The 16132-nt window shown below is 43.7% G+C and overlaps 1 protein-coding gene across 2 annotated transcripts in view; it reads right to left on the reverse strand.

The window, feature by feature from the left end:
- Positions 1-16132, reverse strand: part of znf652 (zinc finger protein 652) — a 46825-nt gene that overhangs the window by 16741 nt on the left and 13952 nt on the right. For both annotated transcript variants that reach the window (XM_084328646.1, XM_084328647.1), the window contains exons 2-3: positions 4950-6535; positions 104-251 (exon numbers count right to left, since the gene is read on the reverse strand). In XM_084328646.1, the coding sequence (XP_084184772.1) occupies positions 104-251; positions 4950-6011 (1210 nt within the window). In that variant the 5' untranslated portion in view covers positions 6012-6535. The remainder of the gene's footprint in view (positions 1-103; positions 252-4949; positions 6536-16132) is intronic.

Genomic DNA, 16132 nt, shown 5'->3' on the forward strand with positions numbered 1-16132 from the left:
GGTTAAACAAGTGTGGTGTGGCACCAGAGCAGTCAGTGCCCACAGGAAGCAGGGACACTAGTTCAGGGGCAGAGAACGGGACAATACTGGCCTCTCCACTTACCAACCATGTGCTTACGGACGTGAGCCATGGTGTAGAACTTCTTCTCACAGATCTCACAGGAGAACTTCTTCTCTGCATAGCCGTGCACGATCTTAATGTGCTCATGCAGCGACCAAAGCTTCTTGAAGGACTTATTGCAGGAGACACACTGGGAAGCATAAGAAACAAACATACACCGTAAAGACCAGGTGATTCCAATCTGGAACCAGGCTGATCAATAAGAATCCCGAGTCGGCGAGCTCCAGTAGCTCACCGCGTATCTCGGCGCTATTTCGGCGTCGGGGACAACCGTGCGCGTCACGGATCTGGGGTACACGAGTTCGACTCCCGGACTCGCCGTATTTTCTCAGAGTGTCTTCCCCTGATCTATATCCCATTCAACCTGTTTCTGTCGGTCATGCTTGACCAGAAAAAGCGATAAACGCTAAAAAGAACCAGCTGTCTGGTCAAAGTTTTTAAAAAAAAAGAGAGAATCCCGAGTCGCAGACTGGAAGGTAGACGTGGGTTAATTCTTTATGGATGAAATCCAGACGGCTCAAGTTCAGGGCCTCGACTAGTTTCTTACACGCCGGCTCCCTCTGCTGGCCAAACTGTCCCCTGCATACTGAACAACAACAAACTGCTCCAGTGATTCGATTCGATTCAAATGTATCGTCATTATACAGCACAAGTACAGTACAATGAAAAGAGGTTTGGTTGTTACATTTGCCAACCAGAGTGCAATCTATGTGTCGTAAGGTGCAATAGTAATATACAATGTACAGGTAATATATTACTATTGCACTTAACTGTTACATTCGCACTCTGGTTGGATGCCAAACTTATTTCCATTGTACTGTACTGTACTGTACTGTACTGGTGCTGCATAATAATGACAATACATTATTTAGAATCTACTCTAATCACTGGAGCAGTTTGTTGTTGTTCAGTGTGTAGTGCCAGTTTAGTATTGGCTCACTGAAATACATCGGGATCTGCTCCAACAACTTGAAATGGACCAAGTGCTTAAATATGGTCGCCTTGTGGATTTAACTCATTAAATCCTCCTAGCTTATCAAACACACACAAAATGTCTGAGCTGGCAAAAGCTCAGTGGTGATGTTTAGATACTTGGTGCTCTGCAATGGGTACTTTAAAGCTCTTGGAAATAAAATAAATTCAAAGCGCTTTACAATTTGTTCCTCACATTTCACCCATTCACTCACATTTACACACCGACGGCAGAGGCAACCATGCAAGGTGCCAACCTGCTCATCAGGAGCAATTAGGGGTTAAGTGTCTCGACACTTGGACGCGCTGCCCAGGAGGAGCGGGAATCGAATCGGGAACATCCGGATTACCAGACAACTGCTCTACCTCCCGAGCCAGTCACCCCCATTGTACATGATAGCATGTACAATAATGCTGTATTATATATATATATATATATATATATACACCATATAATCTATCCACATGTCTGTACATAACTGCATAATACTTTTTACATATCTATATATAGATGCTATATCTGTACATATCCCTTACCTACACTTACTAGTTACACTGATGGCCAGTATGACCTACCATAGTGTCTTTATACCTGTATCACTGTACATATTAATTAACTCTGTACATACATCTGATTAGCACTATAACTCACTCAGTAGTAGTATTAATTTATATATTTATACCCAGTTTAATCACCTGTACATTCATTGTATATTACTATTGCACTTTACTGTTACATTTGCACTCTGGTTGGAAGCTAAACCTCTTTTCATTGTACTGTGCTGTATGATGACAATAAATATGAATCTAATGTAATCTAATGTGAACTTGCAAGTGGAGACAGCGGGCAGCGACACATGAATAAGGCCTAGCGACAGGATTCAGATTCAGAATGAATGTGCCAAGTCGGGGGGGGGGGTACTTTGTGGGCTTGTATCTAAGGAATAAATAGTGTGTTATCAGCATGTTTCATACATAGTGTGGCAGATATCACCCACCCTCTCATGGATATGTGAAGGACCGGAGATATTACTGCCACGGAAGGAGTGGAAACAATTAGGTAGCTGATTAGTACTGATAGAACACATCTGTGCATCATTAGTTCACCCATGTCGCACACACCCCAGACACACACACTACAAATACACTAGGATAGAGAGAGAGTTGAGTGGAGTGGAGGTGAGGTTGGAGTTGGTGTATTGAGAGAGAGATTGTTGTGTATGGAGTTTCGCGAGGTGAGAGCGAGGTAGTGAGAGGAGAGGTGAAGGCGAGAAGGTGTTCATTGTGTACTGGACCCTGGACTGGCTGAGAACCCCCCTTGTAGGGCTGGGCGATATGACGATATTATATAAATATCGGGTACAGTTCATTAACGATACACTTTTTCAACGTATCGTGGATATCGTGATGTTTTGCCCAAGAGGATTGTGTCGCGTCAATCTGTCCACACGTTACTCGTTCATATCTCAGCCCGTGCTGAGATATGCCCATTCCGCGGTCTGTTAATAAAGTTTTCAATCAGACAGATGTATGGAAAGGCTTTTATTATAACATTCGTTGTAGTAAAATCATTATGCCTCATTTAGTCATCCTGTTTAGCACTGGTCTCCTACTCGACGGCCGCGGGGAGCTAACGTTAGTAGCCTTGTTGACGTTGTTCAGCCACAGGACATTCAGGAAGTAAAAAGCTAGGAGCTTGCCGATTGGTGCTAAGAACAGCAGGGCGGGTGCAAGCGCTGTGACGTAATTGGCAGACTCGACTGTCAATCAAAATTATATGTTTCCGTCAGAATGAATGAGTGAAGACTTTGTTAAAGGGTTGCAGAATGGGTACAATACAGTACAGGAGGATGAAGACCAGAAAAAGACTTTCGACTTTTTTACATAAGGGTCCTCCATTTTCAATTCATCAAAACATTTAGAGACATACATATATACAGTAGTTTCATTAAAATGCTATTGATTGATTGATTGATTGATTTAAAACTTTATTAACATATTGCAGAATGGGTACAGTACAGCTCAATACATACAATTGTTAAGGGGATGCAGACCAGAGAAAGACTTTAGTCTTGTTTACATCAGGGTCCCCCATTTTCAATTAATCATATTTCATATCTAAATCATATAATATCTCATTGCTAAATATATGCAATATATAATCTAATAATCTAAATCTAATATATAATATAAAAATGCTAAATGCATGGGTATTTTATTTTGTCTTTAATGTTAGCTTGCAAAATCAAATACTGTCTTGGTAAGCCTCATAATGAATTGTTTGGGGTAAAAAAGAAAAACATCGTGATGTGTATCGTGTATCGCCGAAAGGTCAGAAAATATCGTGATATCATATTTAGGCCATATCGCCCAGCCCTACCCCCTTGTGTACTGACCCTTACGACCATTCTATTTGCCCATTGAACTATATTCTGCCTGTAATCAATAAATATTCTTATTGATTGTTATTGCACTTGTGGACATTTGAATTTGTTTGCTTTTGAACCGTGACGAGTCTGAACACCACCAGGCTTGTCACAATAGATTGAAAAGTATCTGTCTGATTTGTACAAGCAATGGCTTATTTTGAAGGTATGAACCTGTCCTTCATATTATTATAGTAATAATTAAATCCACCTAAAGCGCCCACAATCAGGGGGGGGGGGGGGGGGGGGGGGGGGTCACAATCACAAAATAGCCCAGACCGCAGAGGGTTAATTGGCTGATATCAAGCCTCCTCTCCTTCAGCCATTGTGTAGTCGTGTGATGTGTGCCTGGTGCCAGTGTATGGCAGCCATTGAGCCTGCGTAGCCCAAGGTTGGGTGCTACTGCTACACAGTGGTGGTGAAGGAGGCAAATTCCCCCCTATATTGTAAAAAGCGCTTGTTTGAGTGAGTCTAGAAAAGCGCTATATTCATTCATTTATTCATACATACATATATCCAGGCTCAGTTCATGCTACTGTAGTCCTATGTAGGTTAGACTTAAAAACATTCATTGCGTGCTGTGAAATATGTTATTTTAGATTTTTATATGCGCCTATTTCTGCATAATGTGGTTCCTTACTAGTCTTGTAATTGCATGAATTGGATGTAGTTGTAAAGCCGACACTCCAAAGAGCCCAACTGCATTCATGTGCGATTATGTGAGTAACATTACTCACAGAAGCGCTTTCAATGCAAGTGATGCCATGACCTCACCCTTAGCACTTTTAGTGGTTAAGATTATGTGGTCCTCATTCAACAGTCTGGCTATGAGGACCATGTAGACTAAATAACAGCTACATTTCTGACGGAATTCCCTTTGAGCTTCTCTGATTGGTTAGAAGAGAGAGCCTCGCTGTGAAACTTGAGAGAATATCTCTGCATTTCTTTTCTTACTTACCAATGATGATTGTTGACTAGTAAGAGTCCTTTCTCAGCACAATCCAAGCGGCTCCTCATACTTCCTAGTACTAGCCCTGGCTAGTTAGCCACAAACCAATGCACAGTCAATGGGGTCGAGCTCCTCTTTATACAAGCTGAGGCTCACTCTCAAATGTACTCCACAATGCTTAGAAAGTAAGTGAGCCTCAAGTCAGCTTGTACAGACAGGACCCCCTTGACTTGCCATTGGTTTGTGGTTAACTAGCCAGAGCTAGTATGAGGAAGGATGAGGAACAGCTTGGATTTAGCTGAGAAAGGACTCTACTAAAAAAAGGGCTAGGGTTCCAACAATCAGAACTACCCCTAAGATATGTTATGGAGAACATTTCTAACAAAAAAATCTTGCATATTGTAGCTTTAAGAGCATTACAAAGAGGTGATTTAAACACTACAACAAGGTTATTAGAGCACATTGGCATGCTGCTTCTTACCTGGATGTTCTTCTCACAGTCTGTCTGCTGGTGTAAGGCCAGCTCACTCTCCAAAACAAACTTCTTGCCGCACTTGTCGCAGATCTGCATGCGTCTGTGCGTGACGTTCATGTGTTTCTCCAGGTACCAGCGGGTGTTGAACACGCGAGGACACTTCTCGCACGTCAGCAGCTCCTTGTCCTCGCCGTCCCCCGTCCCCCCCTCGGCTGCAGTGGAGCCGGCGGAGGAAGGCGTGGCCCTGGCCAACTTACGCTTCCTCTTGGGGGGCGGCGCGCGCTTCCGTCTGCCCCTGGCGGTCACGACGGCGGTGGCGGCGACGCTCAGCGGCATTCTCACGGTCTTCCTGCGCGGCTGTCTGCCGGCTGTCGCGCCGCCGGACCCCGGACGAGCCCTCTTGGTTATCGTTCTTTGACTCTCTTCTTCCTCATCTTCTACCTCGTCCTCCTCCACTTCGTCTGGACTCTCCTCTATCTCCTCTATTTCATCTTCGTCCTCTTCCTCCTCGTCCTCCACCTCGTCCTCCTCCTCATCACTACCGGCCCTCTCGCAGTCCTCTGCCTGGGGGATGGCCTTGCTCTCACCCTTTGATACGTGAAGAGTCTGATTGTTCAGGTTGACCTCCACGATTATTTGCTCACGTTTGAAACTTTCCTCCCCGTCCTCATCATCATCTTCGCCCTCCTCTTCCTCGTCGTCCTCTTCCTCGCTGTCCTCGGAGGTAGCCCCGTCACCCACCTGGGACTCTTGCGCCCCCAGCTCCTGCCCCAACCCTCCCTCTCTATAGTAGTGCTGCTGCTGCTGCTGGGCCGTCACATGCTGAGGGGGCAACTGGCCGAGAGTCCCGTCCCCCATCGGGTTCTTGGTCGCCATCTTGTTGTCTACCAGCACAGAGTAAGGCTTCCCACCGCCCTCCCGCTTGTACGGCTTGCCGGTCAGGTCCAGATCTGGGGTAGTGGAGTGGAAAAAGGACTGGGACACCTGTGTCCTCCGCCCGTCCTCTTGGGACATCCCACCTAGGCTTGGGACGGACACCTCTTCCTTGAGGCTCTGGCAGGATTTCATGAAGGGGGGGGGGGGGGGGGGGGGGGGACAGAAAGCTGGAGGTGGTGGAAGGGAGCACTAGGCTATGGGCAGTGAGTCTGTTGCCTACTTAAACTAGGACTCCTAAAGGAGGGGCAGGGGGAACCACCACACCGATCCCCCACCCCTCCCTGCTGAAGAGAAAGGAGGGAGGGGATGACGCGAGACGCTCACCCCGATTCAAAGATGGCGTCCATGTTCTCCGAGACGAGAAAGACAATCGAAAAGAGAAAAAATCTGTTCCGCGTTTTGTTCCATATGCTTAACACTCAACCTGAAGACCAAAAGGTTAGGTGCGCGAGTGTGTGTGTATGACTCGACGTCTGAGACTAGGCCACTAACTGCTGTCTGGTGTCCACTAAGGGGCGGGCTCCCAGGTTTTCCACGTGAGGCTCTTGTGCTTTTAAGACGGCAGTCAGTTTAAGTCTCAAAGCTGGTGAAGAGGAGCTCAGTGGCAGACAGAGGATCTCCGCATCTCTCATCAGAAGCCATTTACAATCTGTTGCCTGTGAGACGAGAGAAAAAGAAAGCAAAGAGAGACAAAAGGTTAGAACAAGGACACAAAAGTGTCATAAATGTGTTCATTTGTGACCCTATAAAAATGTCATCTTCATTAACCATATTCACACGTGACGCAGGCCATTTTGCTCTTATGTCACGGTCGGTTTGGGATTCCTTTACACCCTGTTCCCACCTTGGAACAGTGTGGAAAGGAATCCCAACCTGAGCATGACATAAGAGCAAAATGGCCGCCTAAGCTGCATGTCATCATTTTACCCCTCGATGGTGCAATATGTAGAACTCAAAACTGAAAAATAGGAGGCCATTTGCTCAAATGGCGCATAGATAAAGGCAGTGCATTAAAGGCAGTAGAGGACAATAATGGGCGATACAGGCCACACAAGGCGACGTGTTTCAAGCATAAACTCTTGCCAGGCCGGCCCTTTCTTCCTCACCGTGTACAAGTGGATGATCTTACTATCAAACACAACACTATCTGTAAGCCTCAGCAGCACGGAATCCGCCTTCATAACAACACAACCAAGGAACATTAGGCGCATTTCAATTCATAATATATTAGTGTGCATTTTAATCTATAGTACACCTATGAATAGAGACATGCAGGCAGTCTCCCCCCCATGCATATACGTCTCCCCCCCCCCCCCCCCCATGCATATATTTATCTACATGATGCACGCCTGGTGATACTAAATCCAGATTGAACTCTGCCATTGGAAAGGGGAGATTTGGCCTGATCCATAGATGTGCAACTTGGCCATAATAAAAAGGTCATTTATAGGCCTGATGATATTCTATAATCATATTTCAAATTGCATGTGTCCGGATGGCAAAATTCAGTACTGCATCTCCAAATGCTTCCGTTTAATCATCTTCCCTTTATTAATTTGCTTAATTTTTTGTACACGTGATCTCAAGAAGATGCTGAATTTTCCATCTGGTCTGGTCAATTTTAGCATGGTGTTATTCAACGCCAAAGATGAAAAAAATTCATAATAAATTAAAGAAATATTCTCCTTTGGTTCATTACAATTTACTCAAGCCTAGTAACAGACACAATATTTTCTGACACTGGGAATACATTCCCTGAGATCCATAGATGTCCCTAGATACCAAGAACATGCAAATGGACCTTGTAGAAGTGGAGCCATCTTCCATTTACTTACCGTACTTTTCGGACTATAAGCCGCGGCTTTTCCCCCCCATTTTTCGACCCTGCGGCTTATATAACGGTGCGGCTTATATGTGGACAAAACCCGAAAATCTAAATATTGCTTTTTTTACTGCATTGAAATGTTATTTATCTGTTCCCTTATTTGCTAAACTTAATACAAATGAGTTCATTCTTGTTATTTGTCCGACAGTATTGTGTCCCAATGGGAGTAATTCTCTGTAGAGGTGGGAACTTAAAGCTCAATATAAGAACGGCCATGCACCACCACCCACAGAATCGAGAAAGAGCAATCAATCTGTCAATCCTTTCCATGTCCGGGCCGGGTGAGGTTTCCCGTGTTGAGTCAAATTAAGCCGCAGGCTCCACTCCTTACATATGGTAATTAACATTAAAACACATGCGGCTTATAGTCCAGTGCGGCTTATATATGTACACATCATTCAATTTAGCTGCTGCGGCTTATAGTCAGGTGCGGCTTATAGTGCGAAAAGTACGGTAATTTTCAGAAAATAGGGCTAGGGCTTAAGGTTCCCCGAGCTTGTTCTAATTTTGGAAAAACCGCCTTCTCTTTTAGTGCTTCATACATACTCTTGGAATGCCCTTTAATACTCTTCCAATCTTTGGACAATTTATAGCTTTACTTAACCATTGTACTTCATTTTGTAATTGATTTTATACTATTTTAACTTGATTTTAACACTTTGAATGCCATCCAAGAGTTTTCTCGTGTTTACCCCCTGCGGGTTGAATGCCCACTCACGAGAATATTAGTTTTATTCATTTTTTTTTATTAGCGATCTGAAATCATATTGCATCAATTGTCCCTACCGTTGGAGATCCAGTCACCCCAGGCGCTCAGATGTGAAAAAAGCGCCCCCTATCGTCTCCCAGATGGTAAATCACCCTTTTGGATTGGACTCAATGAAATGGGGGGAAAAAACCCGCACTCCACATTTTACTTCTCACTTATGTAACCGGGGTCTACCAGCTTCACTCTGGAGCCTGGGAGCCGCGGGAAATATGCGTTTTACTGTATACACGATGGATCAATCAAATGAGCGATTTTTTCGAATGCCGATCGGGAATTGGAATAAACCATTTGGATACCATCTGATCTCAGGTAAGGAATCTATGTTATCAGTATTAGGATATCAGACTCGTTTTCACAGAGATATAAGCTTTTATGTGATTGTGTGTTATCGCTGTTTGACTGTGCGCGCCGTCAGGAAATAGGAGACTCGATTTTCGGCTCGCCGCAAGAGCGTGCGTGCGTACTAGGGATGTGCATCTCCTCACTGAGGCCGATGCGATGCGCATCTCGATACGGTGCCAACGATACGATACATTAACGATACATTTGAAGCACCGGGCGATGGGATACGATACGATTCACCCCCTGTTGAGTTACGATTCGATACGATTTGATTCAACATAATGCGATACGATGCGATTCAACACGATGCAAAATAATGATACAATTTTATGGTATGACAGAGGATTTGGTTGTATTCCTTATATGCAGCTTATATTATTATTAAAAATAAAATAATCTACTGTAAGACAATTTATATAAAAACTCTTGGGTGCCTAAGAAGACTTTTGCATAAACTGTCTTTTCTATCCACTTTAGCTAAAAACACACACACAATGTATATACACACTACTGTGAGACAATAATAATCATACACAAAGGGATAATGGCTTATAGCAGACTTAATGATTTATTTATATAAACTAGGGATGCCCCGATCACGTTTTTTGCCACCGATACCGATCACCGATCGTCTTGAGCCATATCGGCCGATACCGATCCGATACCGATCGTTTTTGTTTTTGATCCACTCTTTCTCCCATTTTCTATATATTTTCTCCCATCCCAATTTCGTATCATCCAATTCAACCCTCCCCTGTCACTCCCCTGAACGCTGTTTCTTGCCTCCCACAAGCCGGCTGCAATGTGGACTAAGTCATACATAGCACAAGTCCCCTCCGGTACTTGAGGTAACAGCAGTCGCATCTTTTTTCAGCTGCGCAGCTCGATCTCTCAGTGGCGAGGAGTAACGCGTGGGAGGCTCACGCTGCCCTGACACTTCCTGATTCTACTGCGCAGGCGCACCAACCGACCTGTAGGAGTCGCTGTCCACAATGCCCGATCCCCACCCATCAGTTTCCCACCCCCTAATACGGCCAATGTGTATTAGTATGAACGACCAGCTAAACTGAAAGCAAATGTGGAGCGCTGGGCTCGAACAGGCAAGCCCAGCGTCTCCAGTATTTCGTGGCGAGTGCCTTGCCCACTACGCCACGTAGCCGCCCCCTGATACCGATCGTTTTTGATTAATAAAAAAAAATAAAAAAATTATATAATTTTTTTTTTTTTTTATAAAATATATATATTATATAATTAGACTTGTACTTGTAGTTGTATTATCTGCGAGACAACGCCACCACGCAACAAGTCAAAATGCTCGCTATCTCCACTGTCTGTTTGTACATACTCTGCTTTGATCAAATCACATTCGGCTCTGCAGATTTACCCTAGGCTCTGCAGATATACCCTACTCCCTCAGCTATCCCCGTTAGTGACTGCGACGCAAGCCGGGCTTCGAATATGCATCGAATGAGTGTTATAAGACATTGATATCAGGAGCTGTCTGTAGCTACTGCTAGCCGGAAATATAACGTTAAGACAACGCCTCAGTGAACTATTTAGTTGAATGGGACATTTCGTTTTGAACAGTGAGCTAAGCTAACGTGAGCTAACAGAGGTATCATACACTAGTACTAGATAACTAGACTATTGCTGGAGCATTTGTTGATATCAGGAGCTATCAGTAGCTAGCCGGCTAGATACCGTTCAGTTAGACAATGCCTCATCATGTATTAAACTAAAAGTGAATAGTTGACTGGGTCATTTTGTAACGGTAGCTAACGTTAGCTCATGGAGGTCCCGTCCCACTAGACTAGACTAGACCCGTGTTTACATGCGTGCGGGAGGAGCTGGAGGAGGAGCAGACGCGCAGCACTGTGTGCAGCTCCCGGTGTCTGAGACAGAACTCAGCGAGTGAGATCTGTTTTGACGATCGGCGAAAATAAAGCATTATCACCGATCACCGATCGCATATTTATACTGATTATCGGCCGATAACGATCGGTGGCCGATCGATCGGGGCATCCCTAATATAAACGTTATTTATATTGTAACGTTTGGCCACTTGAAATCATTGAACAGAGAGAGAGAGAGAGAAAGAGAGAGAGAGAGAGCCCTTCCCCGTCTGAGTTACCGTCAACAGTTGATGATGTCACACACACTAGACTAGGATGTCCTTGTCCACACGTCAACAACACACGGAGCCTGCCTGGATGCATGAAGCGATATAATTAAGAAACGAATTGCCAATAAATGTGAAGTTATCTTTGAACCCCTGTTGTCAAGCGTCTTCAATATACCCCCCCCCCCCCCCCCCCCCTCACTAATGGAACTGGTGTTGCAGAGTCACGTTAGTTAGTTAGACACTAGTTTAGCGTTAGCTGAACGGCTAACTAGCATTAGCCATGTTGATCAATTCTATTAATGTCTCCTCGACTTCCACTGTTTGTTGACAGAAGTGGATGAGAGGAAATTATATGAATGCATCGGTTTTTGACCGATGCAAAGACGCTACAACAAGATGCATCGCGAGTTCAGCCTGAAATTTTGCCGATGCGGACATATTCCACCAGTGCACTCGCATCGTGAACGTGTATGCCGGCGCACCGATGCAAATCGATGAATCGTCACATCACTAGTGCGTACACATATACTATCGATAATCTAGCGTTTATTTGAAAACTATTCATGACATGGCCGAACAATGACAACGTTCTAGAATATTCCAGTAAAGGCGATTATCATGGAATGTGTTGTTTTTTCCGTGAAATCGAGTGATTTTCAAAATGCTAGAAAACGGAAATGATGCGATAAAAAAAAATCTGCCATGACAATGTTGACTGGAAAATGAGTCTTTGATAAGCGACGGGCAGATTAGACACATAGCCATAATTTAAAACATAGATTAGGCAATATTAACGTTAACATTGGAGTGGATGTGGGCATTCAAGGGACTAATAAGAAATTACACTTGGGCAGTCAAAGTGTTAATGTGCAGATTACTATCTTTGTTTTGTCTGAGTTATTCCATCTTTTTTGTTGTTGTATACTCCATGTCACTGTAAATGAGGGAAACCTCAGTGTCCCTCGAGTTTAAATAAAAGGTTGAATGAATGAATGAATGAATGAATGAAAAAAACGATATTAGCTTCATAATACAACCGTCCTCTACTCCTCTTGACACCTGGGCATACCAAGGTGACAGTTGGTAAACCCCAGATGACCTTAAACACTAGGCATGATATCAACACCTGGCTAGGGCGGGTTTCTTCGCTAGCAGCAACCTCTCTGAGCAGCACGATATACATTTCCTCTTTCATAAACTATAAACATCCTCCCTTCCAACCGTCACACACCTGCAATTTGTCTCACCAAACCGTTCTCTGGTATCAAAGTGGCAGCCTATAGTTACAGGGGGGCTATGAGGAGGTTTCAAAACCCTTTTAAAACAATTTCCATCATGTGCCGTGCCAATGGGTAGCTGCATCCAGCTAATGAGCACCAAACTTTTGATTCTGCAGCAGCTTACTCATCCTATGCCCTGATCTTGTGCAAGATGGGAGGCATGTAGGGGGGTAGGGAGGGACAAGACAATGTGGGATCCACATGATGTGTGCCAAGTTAACAGCAACAGGCAAACACATGCATTCATTGTGTAGTTAAATCGATCAAATCTGCATGGGGTATATACCATTCATATAAAATGTTATGGTGCATAATATACACACACCTGTCTTCATGTGCATGATGATCCTTTCTGAGAATTTACCTCAAACCTTCGCCTCTTTTCTTGATCCTCCAATCACAACTGTTGCTTCCCTCGCAACAGTTGTGATTGGAGGATCAAGAAAAAAGGACAGGTTTGAGACGGGTCAATTGGATGGGAGCTCAGAGCATTAAGACCGCGGGGGGAGGAGGACAAGCTCTGCACTGACAGAGCAACTCAACTCACATGTCTGCTTGAGAGACACAAGTCTAATAGATTATCCTGTGTGTGGATGATAGGGCAATAGGGAGGTGTAGTCTGACGTCACTGGTTGTTCCACCCGTATAGGGATTAATCATTGGGAAAATGGATTATCTGCTATTGTAACAATTCTGCCGCATGGAAATGGACAAACTTCCATTTTTGCACAAAATGAGTTCCCTTCTACCACTAACATTATTGTTTAAGCATTTTTGGTTGAAATAAAAAGTTAGGGGTGCACCGATAAATCGGTCGGGTATCGGTATCGGCCGATAAGTGCCTTGTTGACTGCTATCGGCCTATCGGCCGATAAGCTCAAATGTGCCGATAGCAGTCGCCGATAAATACCCATCAATTTGTGTAGCGTCAAAAGGCAAAAAAAAAAAATCACTCGCGACCTACCTGCACAACGCCCGCCGTCCCCCACACACACACACACAAGCTACTGCATCAAAGTAACTACTTATGATTAACAAGGCATTCGTTTTGTGGCATTAACGTTATATAGTTAGTGTTACACGGACAATAACATCAGCATATTATTATTACCCATAGCAGCAAGGCATTACTCCGAGTCCGTTCATTAGCTACCGGGAGATGCAAGACTAACGTTACTGGTGAAAATGTGATTTGCGTTGGAATACTCCTTTGCCAACTTGCTGTACTTTGCTTGCAGGTCTGCAGCCATTATTGCTGCATTATGAATAGCCCCAACTTTAGCCAAGGTAACGTTATGGCTAAACCTTTAACAATAGTTAACGCTAGCTTTCGGTTAGCTGTTCAATGCTATTAATAACACAACTCCCCGTCAACACCATCTCTCGGGAAGATGGCATTTAAGAAAGTATCTGCTGTTAAAATGACACAAACATTCGTTTTGTGGCATTAACGTTATATAGTTAGTGTTACACGTTCAATAACAAGCATATTATTTACCCGAAGATAGCAGTAAACAAGGCATTACTCCGTTAGTCCGTTCATAGCTCGGTTCCATTCCGTTGCTCATTCCGTACCCACCTACACATTCTGCAATCTGTTAATAAGGTTTTCAACCAGACAAATGTATAGAAAGGCTTTGTTTTATTATAACATTTGTTGCAGTAAAATCATTATGTCTCATTTGGTCATGCTGTGGAGCGCCGGTCGGCGGGCCGGGCAGCTAACGTAGCTACGTTAAGTGTGTTCTGCTCTCGCAAACAGAACAATGGCGGCATGCCCGAAAGTAGAAAATGAATAAACGCTTGCCGATTGGTGGTAAGGACAGCAGGAGGTGGGTGGTAGCGGTGTGGCGTAATTGGCCAAATCGACTGTCAATCAAAATGGTTCCATTGCATTGGTTGAAAGCTCTGGTTGAGAGAATAGTATCCCGCTGCAGGCCCCCAGAATGGTTCCATTGCATTGGTTGAAAGCTCTGGTTGAGAAAATAGTATCCCTCTGCAGGCCGTCAGACGATACTGGGAGAGAGATAGTGATACCATAAACATATTTCTTGATGTTTCCTTTTTTTAAGTAAGTAAAGAGGCCTACAAATACAAACATACACATACAAATATACAGTAGTTTCATTAAAAAAAAAAAAAAAATAAATAAAAAAAATTACAAATACTTATATACAAATATCGGTATCGGTATCGGCCGATAGTGTTAGTTGAACAATCGGTATCGGTATCGGCGGCCAATTTTCATATCGGTGCATCCCTAAAAAAAGTAGTTATAAGGTTTTTTATTTGTCGTAACAAAAATAACTACTTTTACCAGTAGGCAGCCTGTTGTTCAGTAGGCAGCCTGTTCAGTGCTGTCGCCTAATCCACGTCACGGCCAGCTGATAGATACCAAGCTAGCTAACGTTACCTCGCTAAACATACTAGACGTTAGCAATGTCTACTGTCGTGAACCATTTTAAAACGGGACATGTAGAGGAGTTTCGGGACAGAGTAAAATGTGCAGGTCTCTTCTCAGACCTGTGGCTACACTCTGGGGCAAAGCACTGCACGCATCATGCCGGCTAGCAAACTACACGTCACAACAGCCGGTTGATATGATAGCTAACTAACGTTACTAGGGATGCACCGATATGAAAATTTGCCACCGATACCGATTGTTCAACTAACACAATCGGCCGATACCGATATTTGTGGCAAAAAATAAATATTTGTAATCTTTTTTTTTATATATTTTTTTGTAATTTTTTTTTTAATGAAACTACTGTATATTTGTATGTGTATGTTTGTATTTGTAGGCCTCTTTACTTACTTAAAAAAAGGAAACATCAAGAAATATGTTTATGGTATTAATTCCGCCATGTAGCACTATCCCTCTCCCAGTATGGTCTGGCGGCCTGCAGCTGGATACAATTGTCTCAACCAGAGCTCTCAACCAATGCAATAGAACAATTTTGATTGACAGTCGATTCGGCCAATTACGTCACACCGCTAGCACCCACCTCCTGCTGTTCTTACCACCAATCGGCAAGCGTTTATTCATTTTCTACTTCCGGGCATGCCGCCATTGATCTGCTTGCGAGAACCACAACAAGCTTACCGTAGCTAATACGTTAGATGCCCGCCGACCAGCGCTCCACAGGATGACCAAACGAGACATAATGATTTTACTGCAACAAATGTTATAATAAAACAAAGCCTTTCTATACATTTGTCTGATTGAAAACTTTATTAACAGATTGCAGAATGGATTGGGTACAACTCTCAGGGCTCTATGAGCAATGGAAGGAACTGAGCTAGTAGTTCGGGTAAATACTATGCTTATGTTATTGAACGTGTAACACTAACTACATAACGTTAATGCCACAAAACGAATGTTTGTGTCATTTTAACAGCAGATACTTTCTTAAATGCCATCTTCCCGAGAGAGGGGTGTTGACGGGGAGCTGTGATGGGTTCGCTTGGTTGTGTTATTAGCATTGAACAGCTAACCGAAAGCTAGCGTTAACTAACGTTAAAGGTTTAGCCATAACGTTACCTTGGCTAAAGTTGGGGCTATTCATAATCCAGCAATAATGGCTGCAGACCTGCAAGCAAAGTACAGCAAGTTGGCAAAGGAGTATTCCAACGTAAATCACATTTTCACCAGTAACTTTAGTCTTTCCATCTCCCGGTAGCTCATGCTAGCTAACCTAGCTCATGTTAGCGTCGTCACTGAGCGACCACCTCGTGTACACAATTAATGACATGTTGCGGACAGCCATATCGGTGACAATGTTTAGCTTTTAGTGCCAAATGATAAGAGTCTGAAGCGGAGTCTCAAAAGAGAATGTTGAATATTTAGTAGTAACT

This window comes from Notolepis coatsorum (genome assembly GCF_963971535.1).
Source record: "Notolepis coatsorum genome assembly, chromosome: 14".
NCBI lineage: Eukaryota > Metazoa > Chordata > Actinopteri > Aulopiformes > Paralepididae > Notolepis > Notolepis coatsorum.